The sequence below is a fragment of the Danio rerio genome, chromosome 16 (assembly GCF_049306965.1).
Source record: "Danio rerio strain Tuebingen ecotype United States chromosome 16, GRCz12tu, whole genome shotgun sequence".
Taxonomy (NCBI): Eukaryota; Metazoa; Chordata; class Actinopteri; order Cypriniformes; family Danionidae; genus Danio; species Danio rerio.
The window spans coordinates 10,410,001-10,427,404 of NC_133191.1; the positions used below are offsets into that span (position 1 = coordinate 10,410,001).

At 37.2% G+C, this 17,404-nt stretch overlaps 1 protein-coding gene across 1 annotated transcript in view; it reads right to left on the minus strand.

The window, feature by feature from the left end:
• cep76 (centrosomal protein 76) overlaps positions 1–17,404 on the minus strand; it is a 28,350-nt gene that overhangs the window by 5,063 nt on the left and 5,883 nt on the right. The window contains 7 exon segments of the mRNA NM_001103119.2: positions 2,276–2,609; positions 9,059–9,225; positions 9,346–9,534; positions 10,046–10,174; positions 15,094–15,191; positions 15,571–15,756; positions 15,855–16,079. Of these exon segments, the coding sequence (NP_001096589.2) occupies positions 2,276–2,609; positions 9,059–9,225; positions 9,346–9,534; positions 10,046–10,174; positions 15,094–15,191; positions 15,571–15,756; positions 15,855–16,079 (1,328 nt within the window).

Genomic DNA, 17,404 nt, shown 5'->3' on the forward strand with positions numbered 1-17,404 from the left:
ATCAGGAATTAAAACATTCCCAAAAGTTCATAAGGGTTAAAACAATGCATGACTGTAATAAAAAGACTGGAAATTACCGCAGTGTAATTCATAACTGCTAGAATCAGCATAGCTTCATTGTGTCAGCACAACTATATAGGAAAATGCTTTAATCAAACAACAGGAGTCCAGATCTGTGGTCATTAAATCAGGAGTATTTTGTACAGTAGTTTGATAAATATCCATACGGCAGTGTATATAAACTTGTCACAATCACCAGCGACCTCTAACTACCAGAGGTCGCTGGAAAACATTCACTCTCTTGGAACTACAAATCTGCTTGTAAATGGACTACATATTCAGTCATGCCACACACACACACACACACACACACACACACACACCTGCTTCCTCATTTAGACTGATTACACTCTCACCCCCTGAGGATTCTCAGAGACCGATAGCACACACTATTTAAGCTACACACTCACTCATTCACTTTGCCGAGTCTTGTTATCTGTGTAGTAACACTACAACGCGTTTTCCTTGTCTTGTTTACCCGTGTTTTGACCCTTGCCTTGTTAGCCTTTTCGTCTTAGTCTGCCGCCTGCCTTTTGACCTCTCGCCTGTTTACTGTTAGATTCTGGACTGTCTCCATATACCTATTTGCAACTGTATTGACCATTGCTTGCCTGACCACTGATTAAACCTGCATTTGGATCCTACCTCAGTAGTTTGTGTCACTCCAGTTTTTACACTTGTATTCTGTCAAATTTGCTGCAAGTAGACCAGCAAAAACAGTGCACAGTTAAACATTTTGTGCGTGTGTGTGTGTGTACTGTGAACTATTTACAGTTGGCCCTCGTTATTCGTGGGAGTTACGTTGAAAATATAACCTGCAATAGTTGAAACCCGCGTAGTATTCAGCTTTAATTTTACAATTATTATAGATGTTTTAAGGCTGTAAAACCCCTCACTACACACTTTATACGTTTTTCTCAGACAGGCATTAACATTTTCACACTTTTCTCTCGCTTAAACACTCTCAAAGTTCAAACATTGGTAAAAAAATAAGTCCAGTATTATATAATGAAACCAAAGGTCTTCATTTATTCATTCTGTAATGGTGCACTAAAGCTGAGTACTTCTACCTTCTTTTAGCATGTTCAGAAGTTAAGCTTTTTGTGCGATGGTGACTTTTGGGTGCCATGTGCGCTCGTTTGACGGTGCAAAACATTTCGTCGATATTGTGGAAAGAAAAATTGCAAAAACGCCATTGAGGACATTGATTGACAAAATAGTCTACAGCCAGTCAGGGCACAGAAAAGAATACACTGTTTAAAAAAAGCATGTCAAATTGCACGAAAAAAAAAAAGAAAACGTGAAACTGCGAGGCCACGAAAAGTGAACCGTATTATAGCTAGGAATCACTGTATTGGCATTTGTGTGTGACTCATTGTTGCAGAAAGGCTTGAATAAACTCCCGAACAAAAAATCAAATAATTTTACTTGGTGTGTTGACTCAAACTTATTCTCTGCTTCATCCGTGTATGTCTCTGTCACTGACTGCTGTTTATTTGATGTTACGCAGCAGGACAAACAGACACGCATGTGAGAACCAGCTCATTTGCATTCAAAAGCTCAGGCAACAAAAACAGCTACAATTTTCTCTGACCCCAAAATTCACATATTTAGCCAGGTATAATAAATGATATGATGGGTATTTTAAAACTTTACTGACACATTCCTGAGACACAACAGACTTATCTTACATCTTGTAAAATGGGCACAATAGGAGACCTTTATGTCTTGACCTATAAAATTGGTTAAGTTTATTAGATAATTTGAAAATAATTATTATTAAGAGTATTTTATTGTGATTTATTATGGACTTATTCTTGTATGCCTATTTTTTTATCAAAATCTGGCAACATGAATGAGTAAAGGTTCATACCTCTTTCTCCATGATTTCTTGCTCTGTGCACCAAGTTATTACTGTTTACATACAGGGGAGATTCACATCTCTGATGTGTGGCAAAGTACATCACAGGCTAGTTAATCAGATCAGTTCTATCCACAATTTGTGTTTTTTTTATCAAAATCTGTCACTGTTCCATTACTTGATGATCCCAAATCAAGCTGGCAACCAGAGGGGTGGTCAAGCTTAGAGGCACTGGCCACCCCTAGAACTGCCCCTGCTCACATTAACTTTCATTTTAAAGGGTAAACTGTATTCAGAAATGCACTATGTGCAAGTTTAATGTCAGAGATTTCTTGCGACTTGTGTTGTTCTTACCTTTCTATGCTCTGATAATAAGTACCGCATTTCCAGCTCAAGTTGGTTGCTAGCCTCATTTGGAACTAAAGAAGAGGAGCAGAGAGGAGGAGTTGGAGGGAGAGAGGTGTTGAAGCCAGGGTCACATACAGATCTAACAGCCTCCTCACTCATGGCCTTCCAGCGGGAGCCGTCTGTAAAGTCAAATACACACCGCTCCACAGCATCTGACACCTGACAGTTTGCCAGAAATATCTTGTGGTTAAATACACAGCCAAGTGTCTGGTAAGGGTGCACAGGTTTTGGTTGGAGGATCATGGAAGGAGCATCTGGGTCTATTGGACGGTGAAGGTATCTACAACAGAAAAAATAGGAGGGCATCTTAAAGCAGTGCAAATAGGAAGGACTGCTGAACATGCATATATTTAATAACAGATGTGTCATGCAAGAGGAAAGTAATCTGCCAAGGCAGCATCAACTTGGCACACTAAACTGTACTTCCGACTACTTGTACAATGGTTTTAAAGAACCTGACAATGTATATAGAACAGTATGTAAGGTGTTTGGGATTATTATGGCTTTTAAAAAGAAAATGCTGTACATAGTAACATATTTTACAAAACCTGCCAAGCAGAAATTGGCAAATTAAGAATTACATGTTAATAAAGAGTATAGAGTGTTCTGTTACTTAAAAACTACCAAGTAGTTTGCAGACTATTGTCTGGTCTGTTGGTGAGATTTTAATATTTCAAAAATTGATGGTCTAGATAGTTCTCTTGAACATGCAAAAAGTAAAGGAGAGTTTGCAACTTTTTAAACCATTTGACAAGGATGCTAGGCATCTTCCAGACATCTTGCAGAGAAAAATTTGACTAAGCCCAGGAAAAACTGGACTTTGGATTGGTCGACATACAGTCTCTGCCCATGTCTTAAATCTAATTCCAAGGCCTTAAGCCTGGTTTATACATGACGTGTCCGAAGTTCGCTTGAGTGCGCATGGCGAATGTGACGTCATTGCTGTGTTTGCAAAGGCTCTCTTTGGGTGCGCGCGACATGATTTCAAAGTACACTTTGTATAAAAATATTGATTCTTTAGCAAAATAGTTGACTTAAGAGTCGAATAAACAAATAGAGTTGGGTTCAAATCTTTTGTTTGATCGCATCAACGTCGATATGGTACATCATCAAATATGTAGTTCCAGTTCTGAAAAAAACAATACCACAGTATAGCCAACCTAGTGCTGTGTTTGTTCCTGTCATTTTTCTGATTTTTGATACAATAATCTATGCTACAATGTGGGATTCGTCGTTTGCTATTGAAGGTGCAGGAGAGACAAGGGGACTTTGTCAGACTTTGACAGGGACTTTGTCATTAACTTTTACAGTTCAAATTGACCGTTTTTTTCTTCCTCTGGATCATAATGTGTAAGTGTAATTAAAATTGTTGCCTCGTTTTGTGTAGTTTGCAAAATATGCATTTAATTGTGTGTTATAAGTTGTAATTGCCTCGCGCGGCTTGCAAATACATATCAATTATAGATTAGTGCTTGTACTGTATTTGTCAGGTTAAATCTGTAACATAAAATAGTTTACATATCGCGTCCAAAACTACGTTAAAAACGAGATTCCTGATTCTTCCTTTTTTCAATTTTAAATGCGTTTCTGGATTGACAATCCAGTGCCGTTTGTCTTTTCCATGGTCACCATCAGCTGTTCCTCACACGTGCGGCGCAGACAATTTTCACAACAGTTAAACTCTTGCTAATGTGGATTAATACTTAACGTGAGTCTTTGTTATTACTTGGGTTAAGGTTAAGAGTAGAGTAATATGCTGGTGTTTAACTGCATTGCTTTATTGCATTCCTGCATTGGGCTCTCACATACTTTCTGCTCTTTCATACTGAAGCCATAGTGGGAATTGCTGTCTGTCTCGTGCTTAACGCAGTCGACTTATCGCAATAGACTGGGTCATCGGTACAATTAGCGCAGATTAGCTTAAATAAATCGCTGAACGATTCATATGGGAGTCAATGGAATAATTAGGTAAAAATAAATACATATTATAGGACAATGACAGTGAAAGTGTTTTTTGACCTTGCACGCATATCAGCATGTTGTTTGAGACCCTTAAAACCAAAATGACTTTTTTTAATGCACTTTTTTTTTTTTTGCTTTTATTATTGCCATAATAAAAATATATATTTGTAGAGAAAAACATGTTCCGCTGTCATGAATATTTTAATAAACTTTAATAGGTAAGACTGTCCGAGATATGAACAAAAGCAAGTGATGCATCAAAGTTTGATTTAAAAAACCTTTATGATCATTAAAACAATTTATAAAAATAACTAGTTTAAAAATCTTGAATGATATTAATAATATGACGTAGTTCTAGAAACTTCCCTATTCTCTGTTTATTCCCAAAGACAGGTTTAACAAGCTTGTGGCATCATATTCAAAAAGACTTGAGGCTGTAATTGCTGGCAAAGGTGCATTAACAAAGTATTGAGCAAAGGCTGTCAATACTGATGTATATAAGTATTATATTCCTATAAAAACGTAATACCTTTAAGTTAGGGGTGTCCACACTTAGTCCTAGAGGGCCAGTGTTCTGAAGAGTTTAGCTCCAACCCTAATCAAACACCAGAACCAGCTTATCAAGCTCTTACTAGATATGCTAAAACACTTCCTGGCAGGTGTGTTGAAGCTAAGTTGGAGTTAAACCCAGCAGGACACTGGCCCTTCAGGACCAAGTTTGGACAACCCTGCTATAAATAATAGCAATAAAAAAACATTTTAAGGACAAAATTATTAGCCCCTTTAAGTTATGTTTTTCCGATAGTCTACAGAACAAACAATTGTTATATAATAACTTATTTAATAACTTACCTAATTACAATTAACTGCCTAGTTAACCTAATTAACCTAGTTAAGCCTTTAAATGTCACTTTAAGCTGTATAGAAGTGTCTTGAAAAATATCTAGTCGAATATTATTTACTGTCATCATGGCACAGATAGATAGAAATGAGTTATTAAAATCATTATGTTTAGAGATGTGTTAATGTGTACATTTTTAACTGCTTTGCAAGTCAATCTTAATTTTTTTTTGTGTGTGATAGCCAAACATTCTCAATGAACTAAACATAAAAATATATTATACAATTTATAAATCCTCACATTATTTCTCATAACTGCCCTCTCAGTCACATACCTTTCTGGATAGCTCATTATAAAGCTCGATATGTGGGCATTTGTCTTCTCATGTGTGAATGACTGTGTTTGCAATAGCAGTTCATGCCTCCTCTCAGACCCTTTTCACTCAAAAAATGTCTTCTTAAATCTAAATCAATATGTTGTTTTGAAGCAAAAAGACTCTAGGTTACTTAATCCAGTTCAAAAGTCTTGAGAACATTTATATATAGTTGAAGTCAGAATTATTAGCCCCCCTTAGATTTTTATTTTCTTTTTTAAATATTTACGAAATGATGTTTAATAGAGCAAAATAATTTACACAGTATTTCTGATCATATTTTTTTCCTTCAGGAGAAAGTCTTATTTGTTTTATTTTAGCTAGAATAAAAGCAGTTTTAAAATTTTTATTAACCATTTTAAAAATGATCAAAATTATCAGCCCCTTTGAGCTATTTTTTCGACTACAAAACAAACCATCGTTATACAATAACTTGTAAAATATGATTTACTGTCATCATGGCAAAGATAAAATAAATCAGCTATTAGAGATTAGTTATTAAAACAATTATCTTTAGAAATGTGTTGAATTAATCTTCTCTCCACAAACAGATGTAAACAGGGGAGCTAATAATTCAGGGGGGCTAATAATTCTGACTTCACCTGTATATTCTGTATGTTTCATGGAGTTATTTCAGTGACTTAAAAAATGTTGTTTTCACCAACCACACATAAATAATTCTATTTCAAAAACATGATCATGTACATACATGTTGGTAACGTTGTTATTAAACTTTGGCCACTTATATGTTTATAAGCAACGCAAAAAAGCCTACAGTAAATGTCAGGTCATGTCAGAACTTCTCCAGGCCCCCATAACACCCACAGACCCCAGAGGGTTAATAATGGTTCTTATTATATTCAATGATGAAAATATACTTATTTTGTACTTATCAATCAATTTTCCACAAAACTATGAATCAGATGTTATTTGAACTATTGTTGACACCTTATTGATTATATTAAATGATAATAAGTAATGTTTCTTGATCATTTTGCATTAAAGTCTGGAGTAATCAGCGTTTGCAACTATTTGAGAAAAAAAGTAGCTAAACTCTACCCAAAAGGTTGCTTGACATGTGTAAATTAGCATATTACTAATCTCTTCACATCCTATTTGTATTTGTTTGTTTTATAGTATGTTTAACAAAGATGTATTTATAATTGTATAAAATGTCTGACTACACACACACACACACACACAGTTTTACTGTTTTCAAGCAACAATAAACCTCATCATAGTGGCACAATCTGACTGTTCTGCCCATTCTCTGGTCATAATGCAAGGCTGACACCTAGAGGACGTTTTGAGTATTAGTTTGTTTCTCTGTAACTGTTTCGTTTCAGCTTGTGAACAATAATCACTGAAATGAAATATGATTGTAAGCAACTGCACATAATTTAATTAATTTAATTTCTTGTTTACTTATTTAAGTTTTACAGAAAAATCCAAAACAAATGAGCATTGACAACGTAAATATTGTGGAAGGAATAAACTTCATGTGCATTTGACGGCTAGCTATCTAGCTTCTTCATAGTCTCACATAGCCAGACCTCAGACTGAAGCTGAAGGCACTTTGGCCGCTTTAAATGACCCATGACCGCCCACAATGCTATATGACTTAAGGTTGACCGACCAATCACATTTTGTTTTGAGCTATGTCATGTGAAGTGTGGTTATGTCTGCACAATAACAAACGGGTATGCAACCAGGGCATCATTTATTCACGAATGCCTTTGAATTGAACAACAATGATGCATTACTTTTTCTTATTGTCAGCGAAACACAGGAAATCAGTAGAACAAGTATGAAGACTTTCTTCCAATATTCATTATTTTGGTGACTGACAGGTGTACGGAGCAATCATTTACATTTTACTTTAATACATTTCAATAAAATATAAAATTTATATTGAAAATTAGAAACATTAGATGAAAAACTAACTTATTGTATTTCATTCAAGTGCCATAGCAACATTTCCATTTCCCTGTTAAGTAACACATTTGGGGCCCTATCATACACCCGGCGCAATGTGGCGCAAGGCGCGGCGCAATAGTCTTTTGGTAGTTTCAGCTTGGCGCAAGAGTCGTTTTGAAGTGTTGCGCTACGCTGTTTAAATAGCAAATGCATTAGCGCTCATTTGTGCGCCCATAGGCATTCTGGTCTAAAAAGGAAGGCGTTCTGAGGCGGACCGCTGGCGCGTCGCTATTTTGAGAAACTAAAATAGATTTTTCATTAGACCAAAACAAACCCGGTCTAAACTCCAGCACAGAGTTGCACCTCGCTTTCACACTGCTTAATACACACGAGAGAGCAATGGGCAAATCTCTTTACATATGAAAAAATTTAAATATTAAGGATATATATAGGATATAATAAGAATAGATATAGGATATAAATATAAAGGATTAAAATATTACAAAACATATTATTTTCTAGCCTACATAAATATGAAAAATCACTGCTTATGTCTTCTTCATCTCGGGAGGCTTTTTCAGTTCATTCATAACAATTTGCTTTTGTATAATGTTATTATTATTAGCAGTATTATTTATTATATCCATATTTATATTTGTTTTATTAAAAACAAGCTTAGATTTGCTAGCCTGTCAGGTTTTAGACCATAAGGGGCACAGCATGTGTTTTAGGATATAACTCAGGTTTTTGAACACACTTCGTTATTATTGTTCATTTATTCGTTTGCTGGAAATTAGAACTGAATTTAGAAATAGTTTTGAAACGAATATTTGCGCTTAACAAACGCAATTAATTATTTATAGACTAAGTGATGTCTGTGCGTAAAGAATTCCCTATCCAAGAGCAAAAGTGAAAGTAGATCGATTATCTCTCATTCTCACGCAGTAGATGCTCTGTTTAACAGTTTTCTGTTTACGTCCTGTAAATAGTACATGCGCTTATGGCGCGATGCAGCTGGCTCTTAAAGGGAATGGGAGATGAGACTCTGGTTTATTCTCAAAACACACCTATAACTCATTAAGAAAATAAACTCAACCCTTTTAGACCATGCGCCACAGCGCAAAGTGGATTTTCCTGTCCTTAAATTAGCAAAAATGCGTTCTGACACGCCCTGAAAGCGTTTGCGCCCTGCGTTTTGCGCTTTGCGCATGGAACGTCAAAATAGAGCCCTTGTAGTCTAAATTTGAGAAGATATTAATAAAGTATCTACAAAAAATTGACATCATGAGATATACAGTAAAGTAATTTTAAAGTTAAAACTGTATTTTTGTTAATACTATTAAAATGATTATAAATAAAGCATTCAAATATTTCAAAATTTTAAAAAGTTTAGTAAATTGTTTAGCTTAGTGAGGAACTGTAATGTTGTAATAATTGTAACAGAAGCTTTGTCTGCAATACAACTGTAATAAGGGTACATTTTGGATCTAGAACAAAAGAATAGTTTTTGTCATACAGGTGAAATATTTCCAAAAAATTAATACATTTTTGAACCGATTTAGACAAAGTCTGGAAGATAATTAAGAACAAAAATAAAGATATATAACGAGATTTCCATGAACATATGATTGATTACCTGTGTGCTGTAAAACTTTCCCAAAAGGTGATGGAGCCATCTGTGCCACAGGTCATGACCCATGTGTGTGGAATATTTTTGACTTTGGTGCCAACACATACATAAGCATCCAATCCAAAGCCCAACAATAAACTACACAGCAGTGTAGCATGATCCTCGCAGTCACCCTGAAAAAAAATTTGTTTAGGTGAATGCCGATGTTCCTAAAAATTGTACATATTATTCAATATATTTATTCATGGCTTGATTAGTCAGTTTGCCTAGTGTCTAGTGTGAGATGTCCTTGCCTTGTTCCTACAAAGAAAGACCATCATGGAGGCCCACTGCTCCTGCCTAACTCCTCCTCCAACCACGGGTGCTCTCTCCTGAGCTAACAGACTAACGAAACGTGCCGCCTGCCGTGGACTTTCAAGCAATCTGCCAGCACGCAATACACGTACATATGAACACACAGGTCTGTTCACACCATTTTCATCCTGAAAAAAAAAAAAAACAAGTAGTAATGACATCTGAAGTAAACACTGTTATTCACATAAATACTGCTTAAATCAGCATTCATTACAGAGGTGCTTTTTCACAAGATGGTGATGACGTGTTTAACGGTCATCAGCATCTTAATTCCTTGAAAATTTTGCATATCTTTTTTTTTAATTATGTACATTTGTAAAGCTATACTTTGTATTATATCATCTTTGCATGAAACTACAAAAAATGAATTACCACCTAGCATCTATGGGTGAGATATTAAGTTTGATATTGTACTTCTGGCTGCCGTTTTCAGTCTCACACTTTGTTTTTCCTTTTTTGAAAGTTTTTTTTGAAACAGTATTGTGGATTTTTGTCTTTTGTTATTTGAGCAAATAGGAGTACAACAAATGTATTTATGCTACTCTCCCATTCACTGCTCTTTAAGTTTATCCAATTATGATGACTTCCATTGCTGAGATACCCAGAAATGTGAAAATGGTCTGTTGTCCATGAAATTACCTGTGCAAAAATCTTCACGAGTTTGGATTTGTTTGACGGTCGAATGTCCAAGAACTCCTGCCACCACTGTTTCGCATATACCAAAAACAATCTCTCCTTCTCTGCTGTTTTTTGTCTTTCCAAGGATTTCTGCAAAAGGCAAAAGCGTGTTATTTGAGACAAACTCTTGAAAAATACAGTTGAGATCAAAATTAGAGAGTAATTTTTGAACACTAGAATTTTTTCTTACAATTAATGTAATTGCTCTAATTTGTTTTAATTATGGACGCAGGCGGTTATTTCCTGCTAGTACAGTGTTTTAGTAAATAACACAAAAATATACAATTTAAATCTTTGTGTAATTTTACATATACTGAGCAAAATTTAAATATACAAATTAAAAAACAACAAAGACTGTAGCACAAAGAAAAAAGCTAACAAAACTTTCTCAAGGTTATTTCAGATCAGTAAATAGTATAAAGGCCTGCATTTCAAAACGATATGCTTTGAGGTCCAAAAGTAATAATTTTATATAAAAAGTTTGGCTATTAAATAAAATGAATGATTAAATATTTCTATAATAACAATAATAATTTAAAGTATAGTATACCAGGGCTCCAGACTAACTGAATTTTGCAACTTATTTTCTGGCAGTAATACACAATTTTGTTAGACATTGTGCCAGTGTCACTGCAAACCTGACTAAGAGACTGACTGACTAAGCATTAGCATTCTGTTTTTCATAATAAATATGTATTAAACACCAAACACAGCCAAAATTTCTGAAGATTGAAACCACAAGTAGCACAGACTTTTAATACGCTCAACTCAAACGACAAGTGACTGCAATGTAAGCTAAAGTGAATGGATTTACCACACTGAGCAGTCGCGATCAGAAGACCTTTAAACAGCATGGTATGCGATTTAAAGTAGTTAAATGAGACTTATTATGCCCTTTTTTTCCAAGATGTGACGTTTATAAAACTAATGTACTACGTTTTGAAGGAGTAATGGGATATGATCACAATTTTTTTGCTATTAAGTCAAAATACGATGACATTGTTTATGCATTGGCATTCTAGGTCAGCGTCTATGCTCACTCATTACGGGGGAGCCAATAACAATAAGGAGGGGAAAATATTTGTATTATTTCACAGCACGTTTTTTGGAGGGTCTCAACATCAAGGTAAAAGATGAGCTCCTGGCCTACAATTTTCCCTCCAGATTTGATCGACTGGTAGAGGTGGCAACTTGAGTGGATAAGCATCTGACTGCCGTCCTCGCTTCCGCACCTGTGTCATCTGCTCCTCGTTCTGGTCTATTCTGGACGGCGCCTATGCAACTTGGATCTATGCGCGTTTCAAAAGTGACAGCGACAGTGACAGCGCCGGCTGTTGGCGTTGTTGGGCATATTGTGTATGTACTGTGGGGGCGCCAAACACATCACTCCTAGATGTTCAGTAAAATATCGAAAGTAGACAGGGGACCACTGGCGAGTGCGACCATCCTTTCTCCATCACTTAATTCCTATTTCTCACTGGCGACCACTCTGACCTACAGAGATTCATCCATCTCCTGCTCAGTGTTTATTGACTTTGGTGCTGAGGGTTATTTTATAGATGAAGCCTGGGCATTAAACCATAAGATCCCGTTTAAGAGCCTCAACCACCCTCTCACTGCCCTCTCACCAGGAGTCACATACCCTGTGAGTCTCACTGTCTCTGGCAATCACAAAGAGACATTATCTTTTTATTTGTTTTGTTCCCCTTTTACTCCCATAGTCGTGGGTCATCCATGGCTCATCCAGCATAACCCACAAATAGACTTGTCCAAAGAGACATTATTGTCAGGGAGCCAATCTTAGCTGCGTCCCAAATGGCACACGATACACTATGTACTCATGCAATATTGTACTTACGCACTTACACACTCAACAGGATAGTACATGTATGTAGTGTCATCCCAAATGGCTCACTAATGTTTTTTTACTAAGCGGAAATTCAAACCGTTTCTCTGATGATGTTTGACGGTCGCCAAATCAGTGAAATAAACGACCGAATTATCAAATCATACCTGCCGTGAGTATTGCCGCATTCACCATCGGGAGGCGCTATAATCACTCTCGCAGAAGAATTTTGCTCTCACCATCCAAAATAAATAAAGTTATTCAACATGTGCGCCTGATAGCTCCGCCCCTTCCGCTACGTAAGCAAACCTGCGGTCGTTGAGCTCGTGAAGTGTCCATCATTACACACTACATTTTAGCGGCTGAATGAGTGCATCATCCGGGTAATTAAAGTGCACTTATGATTTTTAGAGTTTTCCGTGTGAACACACTACTTACACTATTTATACTACAAAATGGCGTAGAATAAGCATGCGATTTGGGACGCAGCTCTTGTCATGTAAAATGTCTTGTGTCTGCTTTGTCCTCTGTTTCCGTGTTTCAAGGAGAGCCCGGAGATTTATCTGGTGTTCCTGAGGAGTATTACAATCTGCGACGGGTTTTTAGCTGTTGCCCGGCCGCTTCTCTCCCTCTTTATCGCCCAAATGATTCTTGCATTGAAAGCTCTGTTGCTTATCTGCTCTAAATGTCAAGCACTCGATAATGATCTTGCCAATTCGTTCACTGCGGGCACAACTGTCCAGTCAACCCCACTGTCTGGCACTGCTTTTTTCTTCATTAAAAAGAAGGACGAGTGTTTACCTCCCTACATTATCGATTATAGAGGGCTGAACAGCCTTACTATAAAGAACGCTTATCCATTACCACTCATGTCTTCAGCTTGAGATCCTGCAGGGAGCTAAAGTTTTCACTTAACTAGATCTGCGTAACGCTTATCACTTCGTGCACATAAGAAAGGGTGGCGAGTCACTTTGAATATCGGGTCCTTTCCCTCAGTCTGGTTAATGTTCCGTCCGTGTTCCAAGCACTGGTAAACGATGTCCTAAGGGACATGCTTAATATCTTTGTTTTTGTTTACCTGAATTATATTTTAATTTTCTTCCCATCTCTGTCGGATCATGTCCAACACGTCTCCTGTGTTCTCCAAGTCTGCTTGAGAATCGCCTTTTTGTTAACTTCATGCGGAGTCTGTAACATTTTTGGGCCAGCAGAAGGTATTAGTATGGACCTAAGAAAGGTCTGCGCGGTAGATGAATGGACAGTTGTTGATTCTTGACCGGCGCATCAAAGATTCCTAGTTTTTGCAATTTTTTTTCGCCGTTTCATTTGCAACTTCAGTCAGGTTGCGTCTTCGCTTACTGCCTTAAAGTCTACTAAAATCCGCTTTTCGTCATCCTGGGCTATTCAGGTGGCTTTTGAGCGTTTAAAGGAATTTTTACCACCGCCCTATTCTTGTCACTCCTGACCCGTCGTGTCAAATTATCAATGAATTAGACGCGTCTATTGTCAATTGTCGTTGGAGACATTCTCTCTCAACGGGCTAAAGATGACCAAATTCATCCGTGCGCCTTTTCCCCTCACCCGCCGAGTGCAATTACGATGTCAGAAAAATCGCAAATTCCTTGATATCCGACAAGCCATCGGCAAATAGTGTCATTGGTTAGATGGATCTACTATCCCATTTGTGGTTTGGATCGACCACCGTAACTTAACCCATATTCTTTCTGCCAAGCGTCTCAACACCAGACAAGCTCGAGGGGCTCTTTTCTTTAGTAGTTTAGATTTTTCCATCTCTTATTGACCCAGAGGCAAGAACGTAAAACTGGACACTTTATCTCAACAAAGGGTGAGTGCTAAGAGCCGTGGTCTGGGGTATTGAACGACAAGACAAAAAGGCATTACCTTATGCGGTTATACCTTGCGGCTGCCCCATAGGTAAATTATTTATTCTCAGATCCATATGCCCAGCAGTTCTACGTTGGACTCACTCCTCGAAACTCCTCACTGCTGCATTCTATTGCTTCTGGTGGTCCGCTAAGGCTCACAACATCTGCAGTTACGTCTTGTCCCGCCCAGTTTGCACTTAATCCAAACCTAATAATTCGCCTCCAGCAAGTCTTCTGCAACCTCTTTCCTTTCCATCACGTCTTCGGTCCACTGTTGCTTTAGACTTTATGACAGGGTTGCCTTTTTTGGCAGGTATTCCCGTTATTCTCACTATTGTTGACTGTTTTTCTAAAGACACTCACTTCATCCCCCTTCCTAAACTCCTGTCGGCTTAGGAGACAGCTCTTATCGTGTTTGATTATGTCCCCACTTCGCGTCTCGATTCTGGAAAGAATTCTGTCAACAGATTCAGTCTGTGGTCCGGTTTTCACCCACAGACTACTGGACAGGTCGAACATGTTAACCAAATTCTGTGACGTTTACTCCGCACCCTAGTCGCTCACAATCCCGGATCACGGTGTAAGCAGCTATGATGGGCAGAATACGCCTATAACTCGCTGCCCACATCATCTACCAGTAATTCCCCATTTCACTGAAGTTTAGAGTACCAACCACCTATATTTTCCGCACAAGAATCTGAAGCATCCATGCCCTCAGTCCAAGCTTTCAATAAACGGTGTCGGTGAACTTGGCAGAGAGCACGTGAATCATTACTTTAGAATCATGAACGAACACGTAACGATGCTAATCTTCATCGTCCCAAAAACTCCCTGGTACGTCTGCAGTTAGAAAGTCTGGCTTTCAACTCACAACCTCCCCCTGCAATTTCCGTCTCATAAGCATGGTCCAAAATTCACAGGTCTTTTTTTTCATCTCCAAGATCCTTAGTCCGGTGGCCATTCAAATATGATTACTCCACTCTATGCAATGCGTGCATCCCATGTTTTATGTCTTGTATACCAAGCCCGTTATTTGCACACTAGTTGTAACTGTGAACTAGCTGTAACTGATTGAACTAGCATTTTTTTTGGAGAAAAAAAACATTATTTCTCTGTCTTACTACCACAACACATCTATATGTTTATAAAATAGGAATGCTACGCAAAACTCAAAAAGTAAATACAATATCACATAACTTGTATTTTATGGAAAATTGTTCATCATAAAAAAACATTTATTTAAAAAAAAATACAGAATTAAAGCAAAAAGATATCACCTGCATGGTGACGACATCAGGGCTTAAGGTCTCAGTTAGGGGAGGGTACAGTTCCAATTTTAGATTCAGAACTCCAGCGGGTACTTTAGCTTCAGCACCTGTAAAACAAACGTGAACACAAAATACCCATAAACAAATCTTTAATTTATTTTAACAACTCAATGTCTCTTGAATGTAACAAAACTGTTTGGTTGGACAGAGTCCAAGACTATGAAAGATATTGCATTTACATTAATGTCTCTAATTCTGGGGATTAAATGGATAGTGAAGAGAACACATTTCAAAGAAGACTGAAATAGTTTTTGTTCTAATTTCATTATATATTTGTCCACATATAAAAATATTTCATTTAAAACGGTACTTTAACAAATGTTCTTTCAAGTTCTACAGAAGCAGGTAAGTAAAATAGGGTTTTATAATTGACAGAAATGTCATTCTTGACTAGATTATATATTTAACAAGATGACTTTTTCTTACCCACTCCTAGTAGTTCTGCGGAGACACTGATTTTCCCATTGGGAGCACTGAGAACTGTCCGCCAGTCAAGAAAATAAGAAGAAACCAGTGTTGTGTCCCCAGAGGTGTCTGTTTTAATTAATACCATATGTACTGGATCACATATGGACAACATGGTGGTAGCATCAGCCATCTTGCTAGCATCTCCTGTAGCACATCAAAACCACAAAGTTAAATATGACAGTTTTTTTTTAAATAAGAAGTATGTTATAGACTGTTAGTATAAATAAGGTTGAGTAAGACACCTGGGCCATCTCTGTGTATTTCCAGAAGAAAGCCTTCCTGTATGTCTGGTTCACAAGCACATGGGATTGGTTTGGAGCGGAAGCGCTGATTGCGGAAGTGAACGTGAAGTGTGAAAGTAGAGCACACCTGACCAGGTAAAGGTTCTGGCTCCTGCAACTGTTCCAGAAAAGCTTTACCACCCACAACTTGAAGGTAGAGTTGTCTCTTTAGTTGACCGATGTTAGCTGGGGAAAACATATAAGCATATAAAAGTAAAGTACATATGTATGTATCATTGTCCTGCTACAGAAGTTCACTTCAGCTTAAGGTTGATGACCGGGCATTCCCCTTTAGGACATTTTGGTACACAGCAGAATTTATGTTTACTTTTTTCACAGCAAGTCTTCCTGGTCCTGAAGCAGTAAAGCAGCCCCAGACCACAACACTACCAACATCACATTTTGGTTTGATATTATTTTTCTAAATTGCGATGTTACTTTTACGCCATACATAATGGGACACAAACCAGTTTTTGCTATTTGTAGATAATGGCAAGACCAATGGTCTAAAACTCAATTTCTGGAGGACCACAGCTCTACACAGTTTATCCTCAACCACCTCCAACTCACAACCGTTTAACAGTCTCTAGTAGTCAAGAACACCTTTATCAATTGAATCAGCTGTGTTTGATTAGGGTTGGAACAAACTGTGGAGAGCTGCAACCCTCCAGGAATCAAGTTTGAGATGACTATTTCACACTACACTGTTCTACACTATTCCATGTTTTTGCTATTTTGTGATAATGGCTCTCACTGTGGTTCCCTGCAGTCCCGAAGCGTTAGAAATGGCTTTGTAACCTTTTCCAGATTAGTACATGTCAATTATGTTCTTTCTCATTTGGTTTTAAATTTCTTTGGATCTCTGCATGTCTAGTTTTTGAGAATTTTTTGGTCTACTTTGTCAGGTAGATCCTATTTAAGTGATTTCTTACAGATTTAAGTGATTGCATACAGATGTGACCATAATCTGACCTATTATTGTATATTATTGCCATTGTTTTAATCGGATTGTTCTGATTGTAGGAATCACACATGGAGTCTTAGCTTATGATATTCCATCTGATGCAATATAATTCAGAATGTGAGAACAAGACCATTATTTACCTTACTAGCACAATGAATGATTCAGAGAAAACAAACAAAATGACATCTAACTTTAACATATTTGTTAAAAAAAAACAAATAATTAAAATGTTTTAACTGGACAGACATGCAGGGGCTTAAAATTGAACACAGCATACTATTTACCTAATGTGCACACAAGCAATATATTAAAAAGGTGGTCCAGAATGTAACTTTAAGGCTTGGTTGTGTTAATAAGATGCAAAGCAATGTGTGCTCATGTTTCACTTGAAGGAAATCGCGTTATTTTTTCATAAATCTCACTTAGATTATATACAGCTACTCACAGCTAACATGAAAACGACTGATATATTTCCTAGTTTTTTTTCCTGTATTTTTTTTTACTCAACGCGTTTCACATATATTCGGGATATGCAGGTGTAAGTAAC